Source organism: Lactuca virosa, chromosome 8 (assembly GCF_052849685.1).
Source record: "Lactuca virosa cultivar CGN04683 chromosome 8, Lactuca_virosa_CGN04683_v6, whole genome shotgun sequence".
NCBI classification, from domain to species: domain Eukaryota; kingdom Viridiplantae; phylum Streptophyta; class Magnoliopsida; order Asterales; family Asteraceae; genus Lactuca; species Lactuca virosa.
Window position 1 is genome coordinate 30,113,246 of NC_136433.1, and position 17,539 is coordinate 30,130,784.

Sequence of the window (17,539 nt, forward strand, 5' to 3'; positions counted from 1 at the left end):
GGCATTACCCAGAGGTGCACCTGGAGGCCTGATGTTGTGATTACTGGAAAGAGAACCACGACCACGAGTGTTGTTTCCGCCACGACCACAGTTACCTGTGTTGTGTTCATAGGGCGGCGATTCTGGTTTGATCGAGGTCGGCGATGCTGGTGTGGAGGAGTTGGTTCATCAGCTATGTCGGTGTGTGTAGCAACAAGGGCTCCACCGGAAGAGTTTCCGCTTAAGTTGTGTTATTGCTCTCTCGACTGGATTGGCGAAGTTCTTCAAGTTGAAGCATGCTACATGCTGTGTCCCATGTTGGCAGGCTCTGGTTGATAAAAGAAGCCACAATATCAAATTCAGAGGGTAAGCCACGTACCAGTTGAAGTACAAGACGATTTTCTGTTACCGGGCTTTCAACATCGTCGAGTTGTGAGGCCAAATCCTTGAGGCGTTGACAGTAGTCTTCCAATGATGACATGGCTGAGAGTTTGATGTTGTTGAACTCATGTTCCAAAGCTTCTACACGAGATCCCTTATTGTTGAGGAAGATTGATGATAACTTCTTCCATGCTTCATATGTTGTGGTGTCGGGTTCCAGTATACGAACCAGAAGATTATTAGAAAGTGTACCGTATATCCACTGGAGAACAATAGCATCGATTTCAGACCATGATTCGTATGTTGCGTCACTGACTTTGGGTGCCGCAGTTCCGTCAATGTGATGCAGAACTTTGTATCCTTTTTCATGAAGCTTGAATAACTTCACCCAAGAAGAATAGGTAACCTTGATGCCATCAAGTATACATACCTTATGTTGGATATTGGTGACAGTGTACACCGGGTGAAGTGTTGGCTTTGTGCTGCTTTCTGGTTGTTCGGTGGTCGGCATATCTGTCGTGACAGGGGATGCGGCCGGTAGTGATTTTTAGGGTTTTGAGCCTTAGCTTTGATACCATAAAGGTTTATGATAATCCTTTGCAGATCTCGTTCATTGATACAAGTATATATACAAATACAAGAACCGAATCCTTATAATAAGGAAAGAATCAAATACAATAATCTAAATATATACACCATATTATTTTATTGACTAATATTTACTACGGTTATGATTCCTGAATATTTACTACGGTTATGATTCCTGACACTATTCCAGAAACACATTCCGAAGCCACAATCCGAAATTGCTATTCCGGACCCTAAATTTGGAACAGTGATTGTCATAGATTCCTAACATATGTGTAGTCATTCCGAACAGCAAAAGTCATAGATTCCTGACATATGTGTAGTCATTCCGAACAGTAAATGTCATAGATTCCTAACGATATTTCAGACCCTTATTCCGGAGCCACGTTCCGGACTGACTATTTCGGCCCTTTGTTTCGTACATTGCTTTTGTAAGTAATTGTCATACATTCCTGACATGTGTATTCATTCCCCAACAGTAGAAGTCATAGATTCCTGACAATATGTGTAGTCATTTCGAACAGTAAATGACATTGCTATTTCAGACACTTGTTCCGGACATTGCTTTTGGACCTTAAAATCATAAAATGCACCTAGCATGCATCCTCATCCTTGAAAAAAAATTGGAATGAGTTCATCTCACGATGGTGTTTGGCATTATGAAGAAGAAGATTATTATGTTTGTTCAGATAATAACCCGTTTCCGGAAGGCCCATATTTCCCACTCCCAGATAAAATGTCTGATGACGTTTTCCAAGCTATGAAGGTTGCTGGAGAAGCAAACTAAAGGGACTCTGAAAGAAGTCGTACACTAAATCAACGTGCAGACGATCTAGCGGAACAAGTAAATGAAAAAGAAAAATGGGTTGCTGAACCTATGAAAGAAGTGAAACAAGCTAAGAAGTGGATTGAAAATGCAAATGTGGTGATCAATAAGCTTCGTGCAGAACGGGACCGTCTAACAGATGTTAGAATTTGAGGAGATTTTATTGACCGGGAACAAAATATGTATCCCTTACAATTTCCTAATTTTTGGAAACCAATCTGAGTATGTATTATGACTTATAACGCTCTTTGCAATAATGTTGTGACATGCTGTCCAGGGGGTTTGGATGCTGGATGATGGATCTGCCTTGGGAGCTTTCCTGAGAACACAATCACAGAAGAATCGTTAGAGGACGACCGGGTGCTCTCCCGGGACGTCACTCCAATGATCAAGTTAGTTTTCTGAGAGAGGTAATTTTAGGGTAATATTGTGAGTGAGAAGATGGATCCCTTCCTTGAGGCGGAAGAGGTCATTTTATATCTGCTTCTAACGGATCGTGGGGACCTTGTCCGATGAGCGTGAGCCGTGGCCTCCTCTTACTGGGAGGTTCACGTCCATGATAACTAACTGCCTGGTGACATAGCGTCACCTAAGCTTCTTGTCACGTCCTGAGTGGTCGTGATTGAATGAGAAGATCGCAGGGGATATTCGTCCCACGTGGAGGGAAACAAACTGCCACCCCGGTGCTAGACTGTCTTGGCCAAGACCGGGCCTTAGCCAAGATCCTGACGAGATAATGTCTCGTTTATGATTTCCGTTACATTTAACATGACCGTTCATGGTAACGTTAACAGTTAATGAAAAAAAAGGATAATTGTCATTTTAGATAATCATACCGTTCCTTTTACAAAACTCAGTTTCAAAAGACATTACAATATCCATATTTAAAATTATATTACATTTTTGGCCGATAACTGGGAACTTGCATCTGATGCAACATGATTTTCAAACAATTCTATGTAGGTCTCAATTAGTTTGAAACCATTATCAGTCAATTCGACTCGATCTTCTATTGTTGGAGTTGTCCTACGTGTTTCTTCGATGATGTCCATTGTGTTCACAAACTGTCGTATATCTTCAGACATGGTAATGAGGAGCATTTGCATGTTATACAATGCTGCTTTTCTCCGGTCTTCAGCCGGTGAAGGCGGTAATGGGATTTCCAGTATTATCATTCGTTGTTTAGCACGTTGATAATCACGAATCATTTCTAATGCAGTCGTATCAACAAGACGTCGTTGCTCGTCTTCAAGATGTGGTATAACATACTTTATAGGCAACTCATCATCATCGTTCGAGTCACTGGATGTTGGAGACTGGAAATAGAATATACATAAATTATATTAATATACTATTCAAAAACCAATGTGCATAAAAGTATTTAATAATAATAAAACACTTGGTGAAACATATCCATAACTAAAAAAAAAAAAAAAAAAAAAAAAAACATAATTGCAACTAGTCTATCATAACATGTTTGTCTGCACTTGCTTCGGTGCCATCTTTCAGAGTCGTATCTGCTTTTAATTTAAGTTTTAACACACTTTCTGATTTCTTTCTTAATTTTATGAGTGTCTTTGTTGGTTTAATTTTTATCTTATTTTGAAACTCAGCATCTTCGTTTTTATCTGCAAAAACAAAATTCCAAAAACGTTTTAATACATTACCATAAAAATAAATTATAATTTTAAAACTATTGTTTTTCGATTTTACCTTTATCGGACGTAATTTCGAAAGCTCCTGTAAATGGAATATAACTTTGTCGTCTATAAAACTCACTTCTTTTAACAACATCCATGCTAACTCGTTTTTGGACAAAAATGGGTTATTAAACAATACTTAGAAAAAAATTATAAGTATAGTTATTCCGGAATAAATCATCGGGTTCCGGACTACGTTCATCGTGTTCCGGACCTATATTACCATTCTGGAACCCCTACAATACTTAATTTCGGACTATAACAACCGATCTTAAACACATGACAAATTACTTACATGAGATTCATACAAGTACAACGGGAAAAAGATATATATAAAAAAAAAAAAGCATAATCCAGATATTTCGGAGTTGTTCATTGTATTCCGGACCATTCCGGATAACTTCGGAATACATAAATCGTTTTAGAAAATCAAACGCAAAGTAACTTAAAGTGTAGAACTTACTTGTTTTGCTGAATTCATGCTGAAAATTTGGTCCGAAATGCGGGTAGATCGTGTTTCGGATCTGCAAATTCCGGAACACATATTCCGGATTTTTTGTGTGGGGGACCCATATATATACCATTGGGCTGTAGTATTGGGCTGGGCCGGTTTTCGGGTTCGAAATGACCCATTCCGGAGCAAATGGTTAGTTTAAAAAAAAAATTGGTTATATTTTTAAAATAAACCCAAAAAAATGGTTAAATTACCCAATTTCCCTAATATAAATAAAATATTTCGGCTGGTTTTTTGGGATATCATTGATCTAATTCTGAAAATGAAGAAAGAGCGGGAAAAATATTTCTTGCTACATATGAAAGTGCCACGCATTAATGGTAGGGTTTAAGAAGATGTCATGTGGTTGTTTATAGAATCTTTTATTTTTATTAAGAATATAGATAAATGTAACATTCGAAACATTCAAATACCTCTTAGTTAACCGCAAAAAATGGTATATATAGTTTGTTATTTTCTTTGGATTGGTACATTAAAAAAAATCTACAAAAATACAATGGCGAAGACATAAAAAAAAAGATATTGGTTTTTGTTAAAAAGTGAAATGGTGGTATCATGATTTCTTGAATATAAATTATAAAGTATAAACACACGACCGAAACATTGTAAACATCATTCGACACCTTTATGGTAAAACGGCTTAATCATTGGCCGTAGAATTTAACACGTATTATTCATGAACCGGTCTCCGTCCGAGTTACGGTCCCCTGTGCCCCATATCTTGTTACAACGCGATTCGTTGTACCTTTGAACCGCGTGGGGTCCGGTTCACTTTACACTCCATTGGACTTGTACTGGCCCATTAATATCCACTACTGTCTCAGGGTCAGATGTCACCTTCAATTTGCATTTCAATTTGAATTTGCATTTGCATTTCATCTTAATTTCATATTAATATATTTGCAGTTTTGAAGTGGGTTTGCCCTTCAGCTCCACCATTGTTGAATGCTTTGACTTTTGACTAAAAAGTACTCACACCTTCCTCCACACCCCCTCGTGTCTTTCCTTTTAACATTATATGTATATTCATTATTCAATTCCATCGTATAAATATCGTTCATTCCAATTCATTCTATTCATCTTTATCTTCTTCATTGTTCCCCTCGATTCACTCAACAAGTTTCTACAACTAAGCTCCAGATACCTATCTATTAATTACGCTTTATAAAGAGTTGTAAAGGGTAACAATTTTATTTTACTGGTTTAACCATGGAGGGAGTGGGGTTTCAAGAAAAGAAATTTAGTGTTCATTTGAAATGCTCGAATTTGCTCGAGTTAGCAGCTGCAGATGATGTTTCTGGGTTCGTTTCAGAGGTAGAAGAAAAGGGTATCGGTTTAGATGAAGTCGGATTTTGGTACGGACGAAGTAATTCATGTAAAGGAAAGATGGGATTTGAAGAACGAACTTCTCTCATGATTGCTTCGGTTTATGGAAGCATTCGTGTTTTGAAATACTTAATCGCTACTAAAAAAATCGACGTCAACAAAACCTCCGGTTCCGACGGTCTCACCGCCCTCCACTGCGCAGCCGCCGGCGGGGCTTTTACCTCCATTGAAATCGTGAAGTTGTTACTTGATGCAGGGGCGGATGTTAGTTTAACAGATTGCAACGGGAATAAACCCGGCGACTTGATAGCTCGTGGCATTAAATCCTCCATGAGAAAAGGTTTGGAGATGTTGTTGAAGGGTTTTGTTATCGTCGAAGAGATTGTTGCCGCGAAAAAGGAATACCCTGTTGACTTATCTTTGCCGGACATAAACAATGCGGTGTACGGATCCGATGAGTTTAGGATGTATACGTTCAAGGTGAAGCCATGTTCAAGAGCTTACACTCACGATTGGACAGAATGCCCGTTTGTTCATCCCGGCGAGAACGCACGGCGGCGTGACCCGAAGAAATACAACTACACCTGTGTCCCATGCCCGGAGTTTCGTAAAGGAAGCTGCGTTAATGGAGATAACTGTGAGTATGCACACGGCGTGTTTGAATCTTGGCTTCATCCGGCTCAATACAAAACTCGTTTATGCAAAGATGAAACTGGGTGTGCCAGAAAAGTGTGTTTTTTTGCTCACAAAGTCGACGAGTTGAGGCCTTTGTATGCTTCCACCGGCTCAGCCATCCCATCGCCCAAATCATCGTCTGTTAGTTCCGGCGAAATGGTGGGTTTGATGAGCCCTAGCCAGAACTCTGTTTCGACACCACCAATGTCGCCTTCTATTGCTCCGGTGTCTTCCATGAACGGGTGGCCGAACAAGATGAACCATTTGACGCCGCCGGTGCTGCAGCTTTCCGGTAGTCGTTTACGGAGTGCTTTGAATGCACGAGACTTGGAGTTGGAGAGCTTATTGACTCAACAGAAACAAAGGCAACAAATGATTGATGATCTGTCTGCAAATATTTACCGCAACAACCAAAGATTTGGCGAGTTGCAGGGTACGAATCTCGATGATGTTTTTGGATCTTTTGAATTGCAATCTCCAACTGGGCATCAACAAATCCGGCAGAACTCTAACCAGCTCCGGGGAAACTACACGTCTTCTCCGATGAGAAAACCGGCAGGTTTTGCTTTTGATTCATCGGCGGCGGTTGCTCAGGCGGTGATCAATTCAAGGTCTGGTGCGTTCTCGAAACAACGTAGCCAGAGCTTCATTGACCGAGGCACGGCAGGTTCAGGCGCCATGAGTCCACAATTTTCGCAGTGGGGTTCGCCCGACGGGAAACTGGAGTGGGGGTTTAATGGTGAGGATGCTAACAAGCTCAAAAAGTCTGCATCTTTTGGGTTCAGAAATGGTGTACCGGTGAATGAGCCAGCTGTTTCATGGGCGAATACGTTGGTGAAAGATGTTTCGTCGGTTAACGTTGGTCTGTATAGTTCATCGGAGAAGCAGAGACACGGCGGCACTGGTGGTGGTGGAGAGAAGCTGCCACAATGGGTCGAACAGATGATCAGAGAGCAGGAGCGGTTGGTGGCATAAAAGCAAAGTATCATCAACAAAGTAGATTTTTTTAATTCTTTTATTTCGTTTTAGTTTAATGTAATTTATTCTTCATAATTTCCCAAAAGGGATTTTAATTATCGATAAATTGCTTGATATATTTGGTAAGCATACAGCCACACATGTTCAATCTACACAACATTGTTTGGAAACGAAGGCATTTAAATTCATGACAAAAATCAAAATAGATATACCAATCTTATCAGTTAATCCTTATTTTAAGTGAAAAAGAGAAAAATAGCTATTTTTCTAATTATTTTTCATAGAATAGCTAAAAATTTAAAGAAAATCAATTTTACACAATGATATCGCAGGTAAGGGCTAGGCATCTGCGATTTCGTAACCTTGACTACGATTTCATTTGTGCTGACTGCGATTTCAGTTCATGTATTAAAATAAATTGACCACTTTTTCCGGTTACAGAGTTACAGGTCTGCAATTTCCTATATCCTCATTTGCGAATATTTGATCATTGCAACTTTGCAGGTATAAATAACACTATTCGCAACTTTGCAAGTATAAATAACACTATTCATGAACTTTACGGACTTATTACGTTTAAATTGTATTCGAACTTAACTTTGTACAAATTCATAGTCCAAATATCAACCTACACACAAAAAAAATGAAACATAGATGAAGAGAGAAGAAATTGCACTTATATGTTATATGCAAGTTTGTAATAAGAAAAAATGGCTATTTTTTATATCCAAATTGAAATCACAATCAACATAAAGAAATCATACGCGCCTAGCCCTCACGTACGATTTCGTTTGTTAAAATTGGAAAACTCTGATTTTTTATTATTTTTATGGAAAGTGATTAGGAAAAGTGGTTTTTTTAAAAAATATGACAAATCTTATTAAAAATCATTAAGTTTTCACAAAAATTCGACTTTGACATTATGTTTTTTTGTGTCTCAAATTGGAGACTTCTTTTATCAATTTGTTACAATTTTGACAACTTAAAAGGTCAATCAGGTTTACAGTTGATGTGTTGATATCGAGCACCGAACCGAATTAACATTGTCGGTACCGATTTTTGGTACTAGCACCGGTACTAACGCTATCAAATCCCGAATTTATTGATTCTAGGTACCAAGTATCGTTTTATATTAAAATAAACGGTGTTGATTCGGTACCGGTAGTTCAGGCCGGGAGTTTCAGTACTCTTGTTCACACCCTAGTTCACCTTCCCGAAATACAAGAACCATGACTTAATAAAGTATGATCTCATAGGTGAATTCCGAAAAGAAATATACAAAAAAGAAAACCTCAAATTAAGGTGGTATAGCTCTTGTATTTATTTGCTTCTTTGAGTGATACTTCAAAGGTTATTCTTCGACCTCAACAAACCTTGAATGATGATCAATGATCTAGGGCATAATAATTGGTCAACTCACCTAATAAAATGGCATCTTGAAACATTCTTAGAATAATACCAAATTTGCATATGTAGGTTAAAGTTCTCCAAAAAGATAACTATGATCACCGTTTTATCAATTCTCTATAAGAAATTTAGTCGTTCTGCATAAGAGAAAATATACTTTGGAGATATTATTACGTAGGTATGGGCTAGATGATATTTTCAAAACATTTATTCTTTAGGTGGATAGATGTTAGGAGGAGAGATATTGTAACACCCGAGTTCCGATTATGTTTTTCCACTATATGAATTGTGGTTTTAAAGTCCAATGAAAGGAAGAAGTAAGGAGCGAAACAATAAGGAATTAATCGCAGGAAATTGGATTGGACACGGGAGGCCCCATTATGGGCTTGACGCATCCCCGCATATGGGCTTAGGACATATGCCTCGGGATTTGGTCCTATTTAAGAGCATTAACCCATATAGTTTCGTCATTTTCAGCCTTTATTGCCCTTAGAATGTCTCTAATAAAACTCTAGCCTCTCTTGAAGTGTATGGAGCTCATAATCTCTCCTAAATCCATTTTGGTGTGGTTTTTGTGTTCTAGAGTGAAGGAAATAAGAAAAATTTGTCATTAGAGCATATCACTTGAAGTAATAAGCTCTCATACCACTTTTGGACCTTTATAAGTCATAAAGATCCAAGCTTTATTTCATTTCATCCTTAAATCTATAAGTTGGTTGTGTTTTTGGTCCATTTTAATGAGTTTTGAGCTTTTTGAGGCTTGTCCCATGGAGTTTGAAGAACTCAGAGCCTTGAAGTAATGTTTGAGTTTAGATCTGATCATATTATAGAGGAAAAGAGCGGATATAAGTGACCTCTTTGCTCCATGCATGAAGATAAGTACATTTTGGTGACTTTTGAGACTTAGTGTTCTAGATCTAGCTTGTTTGGACCATCAAAATGGATAAAGTTGGAAGCTTTATGCATTAATACACTAAAAGGATTCAAATATGAGAATTTTGACTTTCGACTTAATGCAATAAGTAATTTTTTAAGTGGAATAAACTGTAGGTGCGACGCGCCTGGTAAGAGCGTTGGGCACCTCTGAATTTTTTAGTTTGCCCAATTAATTTACCCATGTAGTGGGCGTTGGGCGCCTTGGAGGGATGTGGAGCTCCTTTATCCAACTTTGTTGACCTTTTGACTTTTTTTTACAAAGTTTGACTTTTGGTCAAACTTGTTGGGGTTGAGCTATAGGCTGAGTATGTACCTCTATTTGGTATTTAGGCGGTTCGTGAGACTGATATGTACAGCGGTGATTTTTTAGTCTCATGTCCAGGTGAGTTTTCACACTATATTACGTGTGACATTGTATATCCTTTGTATGTTAGGATATATGTACTGTTAGGAACGAGTATGCTTAGCTAGACTAGTAGGGTTTTACTTGTTTGCTTGTATGTTTAATATGCTTTGTTTGGCTGATGACAAGAACTAAACATGTCGTGTGTAACGCCCCGTTCCTGGTACGCATTTAATCTATTCAAGTATTCATTTTGTAAGAGCTACTCGACTAGTTGGTAGCCCTAACTCGTCGAGTAGATGCCAGCTTGGTCGCGGGGTTTAAGTGGTCTACTCAACGAGTCGAAGCCTGGACTCGACGAGTAGGTCCATCAGCAGGAAACCCTAATCTTTAGGGTTTGCACCCTATTTAAACATCATATCTGGCCTCCACCTCAGCCTCTATCACCTCCAAACCCTAATCTCGAAACCCTAATCCACCTTGAGTGATTTTGAGCTATTTCTTGCCATTTTGAGTGTTATTTGTGCCTCTTGAAGCTTGTGGAAGAAGAAGAAGAAGAAGATAGAAGGCTCAAAGGGGAAGAAGTAGATCCAGGAACTACACTCCATATACTACATTTTCTGGTAATCAAGTCCCAGCCTTGATATTTCTTCTCTTAGATCTATTTATTTTCATTTTATAAAGGATTTGGTTCAAGAACCTTAGCCCTTGGGATTGAGACGTCCCAAGTGTTGTACATCTCAGATCTGGGGTCTAGGAAGGGTTCCATGGCATAAAGGTGCAAACTTTATGACCATGGAGACCCCATGCAAGCTTATATGCAAGAACATGGCCTTTTTAGCCCTAAAAGACCATGCATGGGAGGAAAGCTCTGGACTTTACGTGTCCCACAGATGATAAGAGCCTAGATCTAGTATATTGTGCTTTGGCTTAGGGTATTACGGCTTGTGGACCAATGTTTATGTCTTAAAGAAGTTAGGGTTTGGGTTAAACCCATTAGGAAGGACTAAGGACGGGTAAAGTTGGAAACTTTACCCTTAAGAGTGTATTTCCAGTATGTAGATGAAGTTTGGAACATAGATCTGAATGGTAGGAGCTTGATCCATTGAGATGGCTCAATCAGACAAGGGAACTCGGTGATTCCAGGGAAGGACTCGACGAGTTGAAGCGGGTTGTCCCGATTATTATGACAGAAAGAACTCGACGAGTCTGTTAAGGGACTCGACGAGTTGACTCAGTTAACCACGAGTTTAAGCATTTCATGGACTCGTCGAGTTGGGAGATAACTTGACGAGTTGGGTTGACTGGGAGTTGACCTTGACTTTGAATTTGAATTTGACCAGGGGTAAAATGGTCATTTTACCCTAAGGAGGATTAGCAGATTCTGATTAAGTATTATTATGGAATTGATAGCCGGAGAGTCGTCGGAGCAGCAGACAGGGATTCCTCACTCGAGTTTTCAGCAGTCAGTCTTGCAAGGTGAGTTTCCTTCAGTAAGAACGGGTCTACGACACCAAGGTCGGCCCGTATATGTGATATGTTAGTAGCTGAGTGTGGGTGGGGCCCGATTCTCATAGTATTATTTGAGTATAAATATGTGATTGTTTGGTAGATATACTTGTTGTCTGTGTGATACTTGTATGCATGTTAGCAGCGGAGTGTGGGCGGGGCCCGAATCTCCTAGACAGCGGAGTGTAGTTGGGGCCCGAATCTCCTTGAGAGTGGGTGGGGACCGTACCTCCTAGTTGCATGATATTTGTATGGTATGTGGTAGTTTGGGGAACTCACTAAGCTTCGTGCTTACAGTTTTCAGTTTTGGTTTCAGGTACTTCCACTAGCAAGGAGAAGGGCTCGGGATGATCGCATGACACACACCACAGCCTCAGCCTGGGATGTTTAGACTCTGATATTTTCATATGATTTTGATACAGTATTTTGACACGATGTTTTGAGATACACGACTTATGGTTTTCTTTATGATGATGGATGACTTATGGTTTTATTATAAATGATTTTGAAAAGAAATTTTTAGTCTGTATTTTAAGAATGTTTCATCGTGAGTCAAACATGACTGGTTGTGGGTATTGTTAGTGTTGGTTAATTGTTGAATGAATTCCCTAGGGGTTGTATGTAGTTTAAATCACATAGCTTTAGAACTCTTGATTTGGCATTATTGCCTATTCTTTTCTGGTGAAGGCATTAGGTTCGGAACACCTTTTCGGCTGACTATCTTATTTTCCGACTACTCATGAGGTGATCCTTCATATTAGTAGTAGTGTTAGATGGCATTTTATACATCTTTTATATTAGTTTTTATTAGTGTTTTGCATTATATTTTATGCTTTTTCATAGGCATTAGTTTAAATAATGCTCAACTCATGTTCATCTATAAAATTCTCGTACTGCTCATGTTTTTATGTTGCTTTCAGAGATTTCAAGTGGAGTTGTGATTTGGAAGCAGTTTGGATGCATATTTGGAGCTTAATGGAGCTAAAATACTTAACGAAGTTGGAACCTCAGTTTAATTTGTTGAAACTGAAGTGTTCGTGTCCGAAACACGTATTTTCGAAAAACCACGATCATGTTTTTTCTGTCGTGATCGTGTTACTGATAGTGCTTTCTGTTCGCAAATTTTTTGAGCCAAAAATCAATTTTCAGGACCTTGAAGCACTTACACGATTGTGTTTATCATAAAAGCACGGTCGTGTTTTTGGTAAAAATGTCCGAAATGGCAACGTACTTCATTAAACGCGAAAAAACAGGACTTCGAAGCATAAACACGATCGTGTTTTCTAAAAAAAATTCATTTGATGCTGCAGGCTTGCGTATAAATACTCCATATCTTATCAGTTGAAACCATAGACGTTCCCATACGAACATAAACATTTTTTTGGACGACTCTTCTCCGTTTCCATCAATTTCTAAATATCTAACAACTGTGGATCGACTCTTTCATTTAGTTTAGTAAGATTTAGTCATTTGATTTCTTTTTTTTATTGTTCTAGATCTGATTTTAGGCATGTCTGGCTAAAACCCTAGTTTTCAGTTCCGCAAAGATTAGTAGTTTTTATGTAATCAATCACTAGACTTGGCTTTTATTATGTGATTCTATCTAATTATTTCAGTTTTACGCTTAATGAATCTTTAGTTTTGATTTTTTTAGCCTGATCACCTAATTTAGGATTAAATCAATCTAGTTAATCAGTTGCTAAAATTTGCAATTGTTTTGATAAACTGGTAATAAGTAATAAGTAACAGACCGGTTCCGTGTTGGGATTTGACTTTGTTATAAACTGAAATTTCATATTTTTACTCTTCCGAGCTTGTGAGAAGTATTGAATATTGTTGTGAATTTTACATAGATCATAGTGTTGCTTTTATAACTTGATTAAGAGTTTGTTTAATTAGGTTAGTAACAAGTTAGGATTAACTGAAGAGCTTGTTTTAGTTAATTAACTAGGTAAAAGAGAACTTACTAGAGCTTGTTAGTAGTTTTCAGTACCAGCTTAGATAAAACGTATCTTAAATAATCAGGTATATGTTGATTGCATAATTAGGAAAGTCGTAGCAGAACTAAAACAATTTTTATTACTAAATTTCATTTAGTTTATTTTCAGCTCCAATTCACAACAAAACACCCCATTTTCTTTTATTTAGTGTTTTATTGACTAGTATGTGTCTTACGCAAAGAGACATTGACTTTTAGGTTGTGTCCCTGAATATTCAACCCTGCTTCCCTGTACTACCCATTAGTGCAACCAAGCAGTGATAATTTTTTTGTTTAAGACATCCGCGACATCGTTTTAACAAGTAGCATTTGTATGGTTGTGGGACGGTTGAGAACCAGTGGATGTATGATGGTTGGGAGCCAGTAAGGGTAGGATGGCAGGGTGCCAATTATTGTATGTGTAATGTTGATATGTATGCTTGATAGGGATGATGGTGGATCGACTATAAAGTCGATAGTCTTGCTTGTATGCATTGTATGTATGATGGAATATGTTGTATACCGGGGAACTTATTAAGTTTTATGCTTACGCTGTTAAGTTAAATATTTTTCAGGTTGTTCGAAGGAATGACACGATGTGACTGTACATTCACATCGAAGATTTATTGTTATTGACTTCCGCTGGTTTTTATAAATTAACTATGTTCAAACTTATGTTTTCGTAACGAAAGGATAATATAATATGTTTTTCAGGAATGTGCTTAAATGTTTAATTTGGTTTTAAATGTAAATTTTTGTTGAATTTTGTGACGTATCAGATACAACGAATAAAAAAATTATAATAAGGGAAATGACATAATTACCCAACGAAGTTTCTAGGGTTGGTCCATTTAGTCCTTAAGGTATTTTCATTGCTTTATAGGGGCATAAAATAGAAAACAACCTGCTTTTTTAGTCACCATAAATTGTTTTAGCCGGTTTCAGTGTCAAGTCAGCTATTTTTTCCACATCAGCCATTGGAAAGTCAACATCACATTTTGACAATTTCTTTGTTACCAGATCCAAACACAAACCCATCATCCTCTCTTGTTTTATCAAGATAAAATCTTTCATTTCTTCTCTCTACTTCACCACCAAATCACCATCTCCCTCTTGAACTACATGAATCCTTCCCTCATCTTCCATTTCCAAATCCATTCTCCTTTCTGGAGATGAATTTCAATGAGTTTGCTTGCAATCCACGAGTTTTGTGCTTCAACATCTGTTCACGGAGGTCGACGGTGTCAACCTGGTTTGTTTGTCCCTCTGGCTTATAGTAACCTGTAACTGGATCTAGAACCCATGGAGTACTCGATTTCTTTGAGTTATCACATCCTTTATGCATCATTACAACTCTATTTCCCCCACGCTTACGGAAATGCTCCCCTGTGTTACCATTGCAAATCCACGTCTGTCAAGATCATCAAAAACATAATCAGGTACTTAATCTACATATCAAATCTCAAACAGAAAGAATATAATCAGTTAAATGTATGTAACATAAAACTATTCTTTGATTTTTTTTCTCTCTTCTTCACTACCAAATCGCCCTCTCCTTCTTGAACTACCTGAATCATTCCCTCCGCTTCCATTTCCAAATCCACTCTCCTTTCTGAACTACATGAATCCTTCCCTCCTCTTAGCAGATGAACTTCATAATTGTGTTTGGATGCTCTTATTGAAAACTGTAACTGTGATTGAGTTGTCAAATTAGGGAGGCCTAATTTCCTAGATGAAGAGGACAATTGTTACTTCAGTTTGTAAGGAAATACCCGAGTGAAAACCTCGCGACTCTCGTGAAGATATACCTCTCCGATCTAAAACCAAAAGGTTCAACCACCGCTACATCCATCACTCGACAGATCACAAAAATCGCCGCCTACTTCCTCCAGCACCATGCCTAGAGTTTGCAGTGATCTGGGACTTTGGTAGTTTGTGAAGGATGAGGAACGAGAGGGAAGGAAGAACCAGGAAAACGTTGTCGTGGATTTGTGTAAGATCCAATTTCTGGGTATTTGAAGAACGAAGGGAAGATGATTTATCAGATACCTGGGTCAAGGAAATGGGGTCCTAAGAAATGCTTATGTGGCAAGGGGTAACCGATTTACCCCTTCAATTCTTCCAAAAGGACCTAATAAACCCGACAAAAACTAGTTTACGCCCTCATAAAGCAATGAAAATACTTTAGGGACTAAATGAACCAACCCTAGAAACTTCGTATGACATTTATGTCATTTCCCATTATAATTACCATTATGTGATGGCCATATTATGTTACTTAAGGGTAGGCGATGGATGATGTTTACCAAAAAGCACCATCTATACAAGATTTGAAAAAAAAAACATGGTACCGAATAAATAGATAGAGTTAGGAAGAGAGATATAACGAATAAAAAATATAAGGGGAAATGACACAAATACCCTACGGAGTTTTTAGGGTTAGTCTATTTAGTCTCTAAACTATTTTTGTTGCTTTATGAAGGAACAAACTTGTTTTTGTCGGTTCAATTGCGTCATTTTTGAAGTTTTGAAGGGGTAAGTTGGTCACATTTTTGCCACCTCATTTATTAATGTTGCATAAGCTTGTTGATTGTGTCATTTGCTAACTGTCACCTCATTTATTCATGCCACATAAAGCAAAATGAACAATTTATAGCAAAATGAGCCACAAGTAAGCATTTTAAAACAAACTCGTAAAAATTGTTGTGTGTGTGTGTATGAGAGAGAGAGAGAGTATGAAGTGAGGCTTACAATCATCATAGATTCTCTTTTGTTTCTCACACAATCTAGAAACTTCGGTATTTATGAAATTGAATAAAAAAACAATCGCATCCTTTTCGCAACTTCTTAAGGTAGTGTTTAAAATGGGCACCCAAGAATCTGAAGGAAATTGCAAATAGTCGCATCTTTCAGAAATTGAAGGTTTAGAAAAATTATTTCAATGTTCTAAGTTTTCAGAAAATAGATTGTAAAAAGTCGGTGAAGACTTCTGAACCATAAAGATAATGACTTTCCTGTTGGTTGATGTTTGGAACCAAGATGAAGAAGCACATAAAATGAAAAAAATTATGTTTATGAGATGAAAATTACTTACTTGTAGTGGTTCAGGAATCACGATTTAGAATTATCAGCAGATTCAAATCAACATGAACATCGATTTTCAGAGTTGAAACTATTGAAGGGGCGCTGGAGGCGGTCGGCGTTATTGGAAGGTGGAACTGGAGGTAGGTGTCACTGGTATTAGGTGGAGGTAGGTGTCATTGGTATTAGGTGGAGGAGGAAGAATTGATGACAATGACAAGAAGGAAGACGGCCGATGGCGTAGAGGGAGGAGGAAGAAGTGGTTGTCTATGTGAGGAAGAAGAATGTCGATTTAGTTCACCGACATTTGTCTTGTTATGGTGGAGGCAAATTTTAATAGGGTTAATAAGAAATTGATCCCTAAAATAAAAGGATATCACAAGTTAATTTGGGATATTAATTATTGGCAAATATTATGGATGTGACACTCAAACCGGGTAAAACAAGTCCAGGGGACTAAATATACAAGTTGTCTACGAATTTGTTCCCTTATAAAGCAACAAAAATAGTTTATGGATTAAATGAACAAACCCTAAAAATTTGATAGGGCATTTATGTCATTTCCCCAAAATATAATTACCGCCACCTTGAATGCAAGATTTGAAAACCATAAAAAATATGATGTCCAATTTTTTTTATTAGATGTAGGATTTATTACTTGTAATAGTAATACTATGTTATGTATTAATTATTTTTTAATCAATATATGTATTAAATTGTTACTTGTAACTTTATGTTATGTATAAAATTGATGTAAGATAATTTTGTTAAAATCTAATCAACAAACATTTTTGAAAATCAATATAAATTTGCAAAAGAAATATGTTTGGAATATTATTATTTTTTTTGTCTAAAAGTATTTGAAAATCAATATAAATTTGCAAAAGAAATATGTTTGGAATATATATATTTTTTTGTCTAAAAGTAATGTAATTAGTTTGAGATAAATCATTTTTCGTATCAGATATTATACTAGTATGATACTATCATATAAAAATCAGGTTATGGATCAAGGTCATATAAGTTAATTTAGCACTACACAAAGCATAAAAGCGCGGTACACCTAAAACGTAAAACCAACTCACTTCTATTCTTTGAATCAAAATGGTTAATGACAATCACTTGAATACTTGATTCACATTCGTTCGTTATGATTAGCAACATTTTGTTGACTGTAATTTTTTTTTTTTATTAAAATATAATACATTTTAAAGTTATCTTTTGACACGTCACAAATACTCCAAAAAGCTTAAAGGGTTTAATCATTTAAATAGCCCGTTAGCCCAATATCCGTTAGCCCAAGGTTAAATCAATTTGG

The 17,539-nt window shown here is 37.4% G+C and overlaps 1 protein-coding gene and 1 pseudogene across 1 annotated transcript; one reads left to right on the forward strand and one right to left on the reverse strand.

Annotated features, from left to right (window-relative positions):
* Nucleotides 1–220: 220 nt before the first annotated feature.
* On the reverse strand, nt 221–871 carry LOC145130207 (uncharacterized). The gene has a single exon (XM_079065044.1). The coding sequence runs from the start codon at nt 869–871 to the stop codon at nt 221–223; it is 651 nt and encodes a 216-aa protein (XP_078921170.1).
* Nucleotides 872–4,933: 4,062 nt separating this feature from the next.
* LOC145128359 (zinc finger CCCH domain-containing protein 29 pseudogene) lies at nt 4,934–7,065 on the forward strand (annotated as a pseudogene).
* The last annotated feature ends 10,474 nt before the right edge of the window (nt 7,066–17,539 follow it).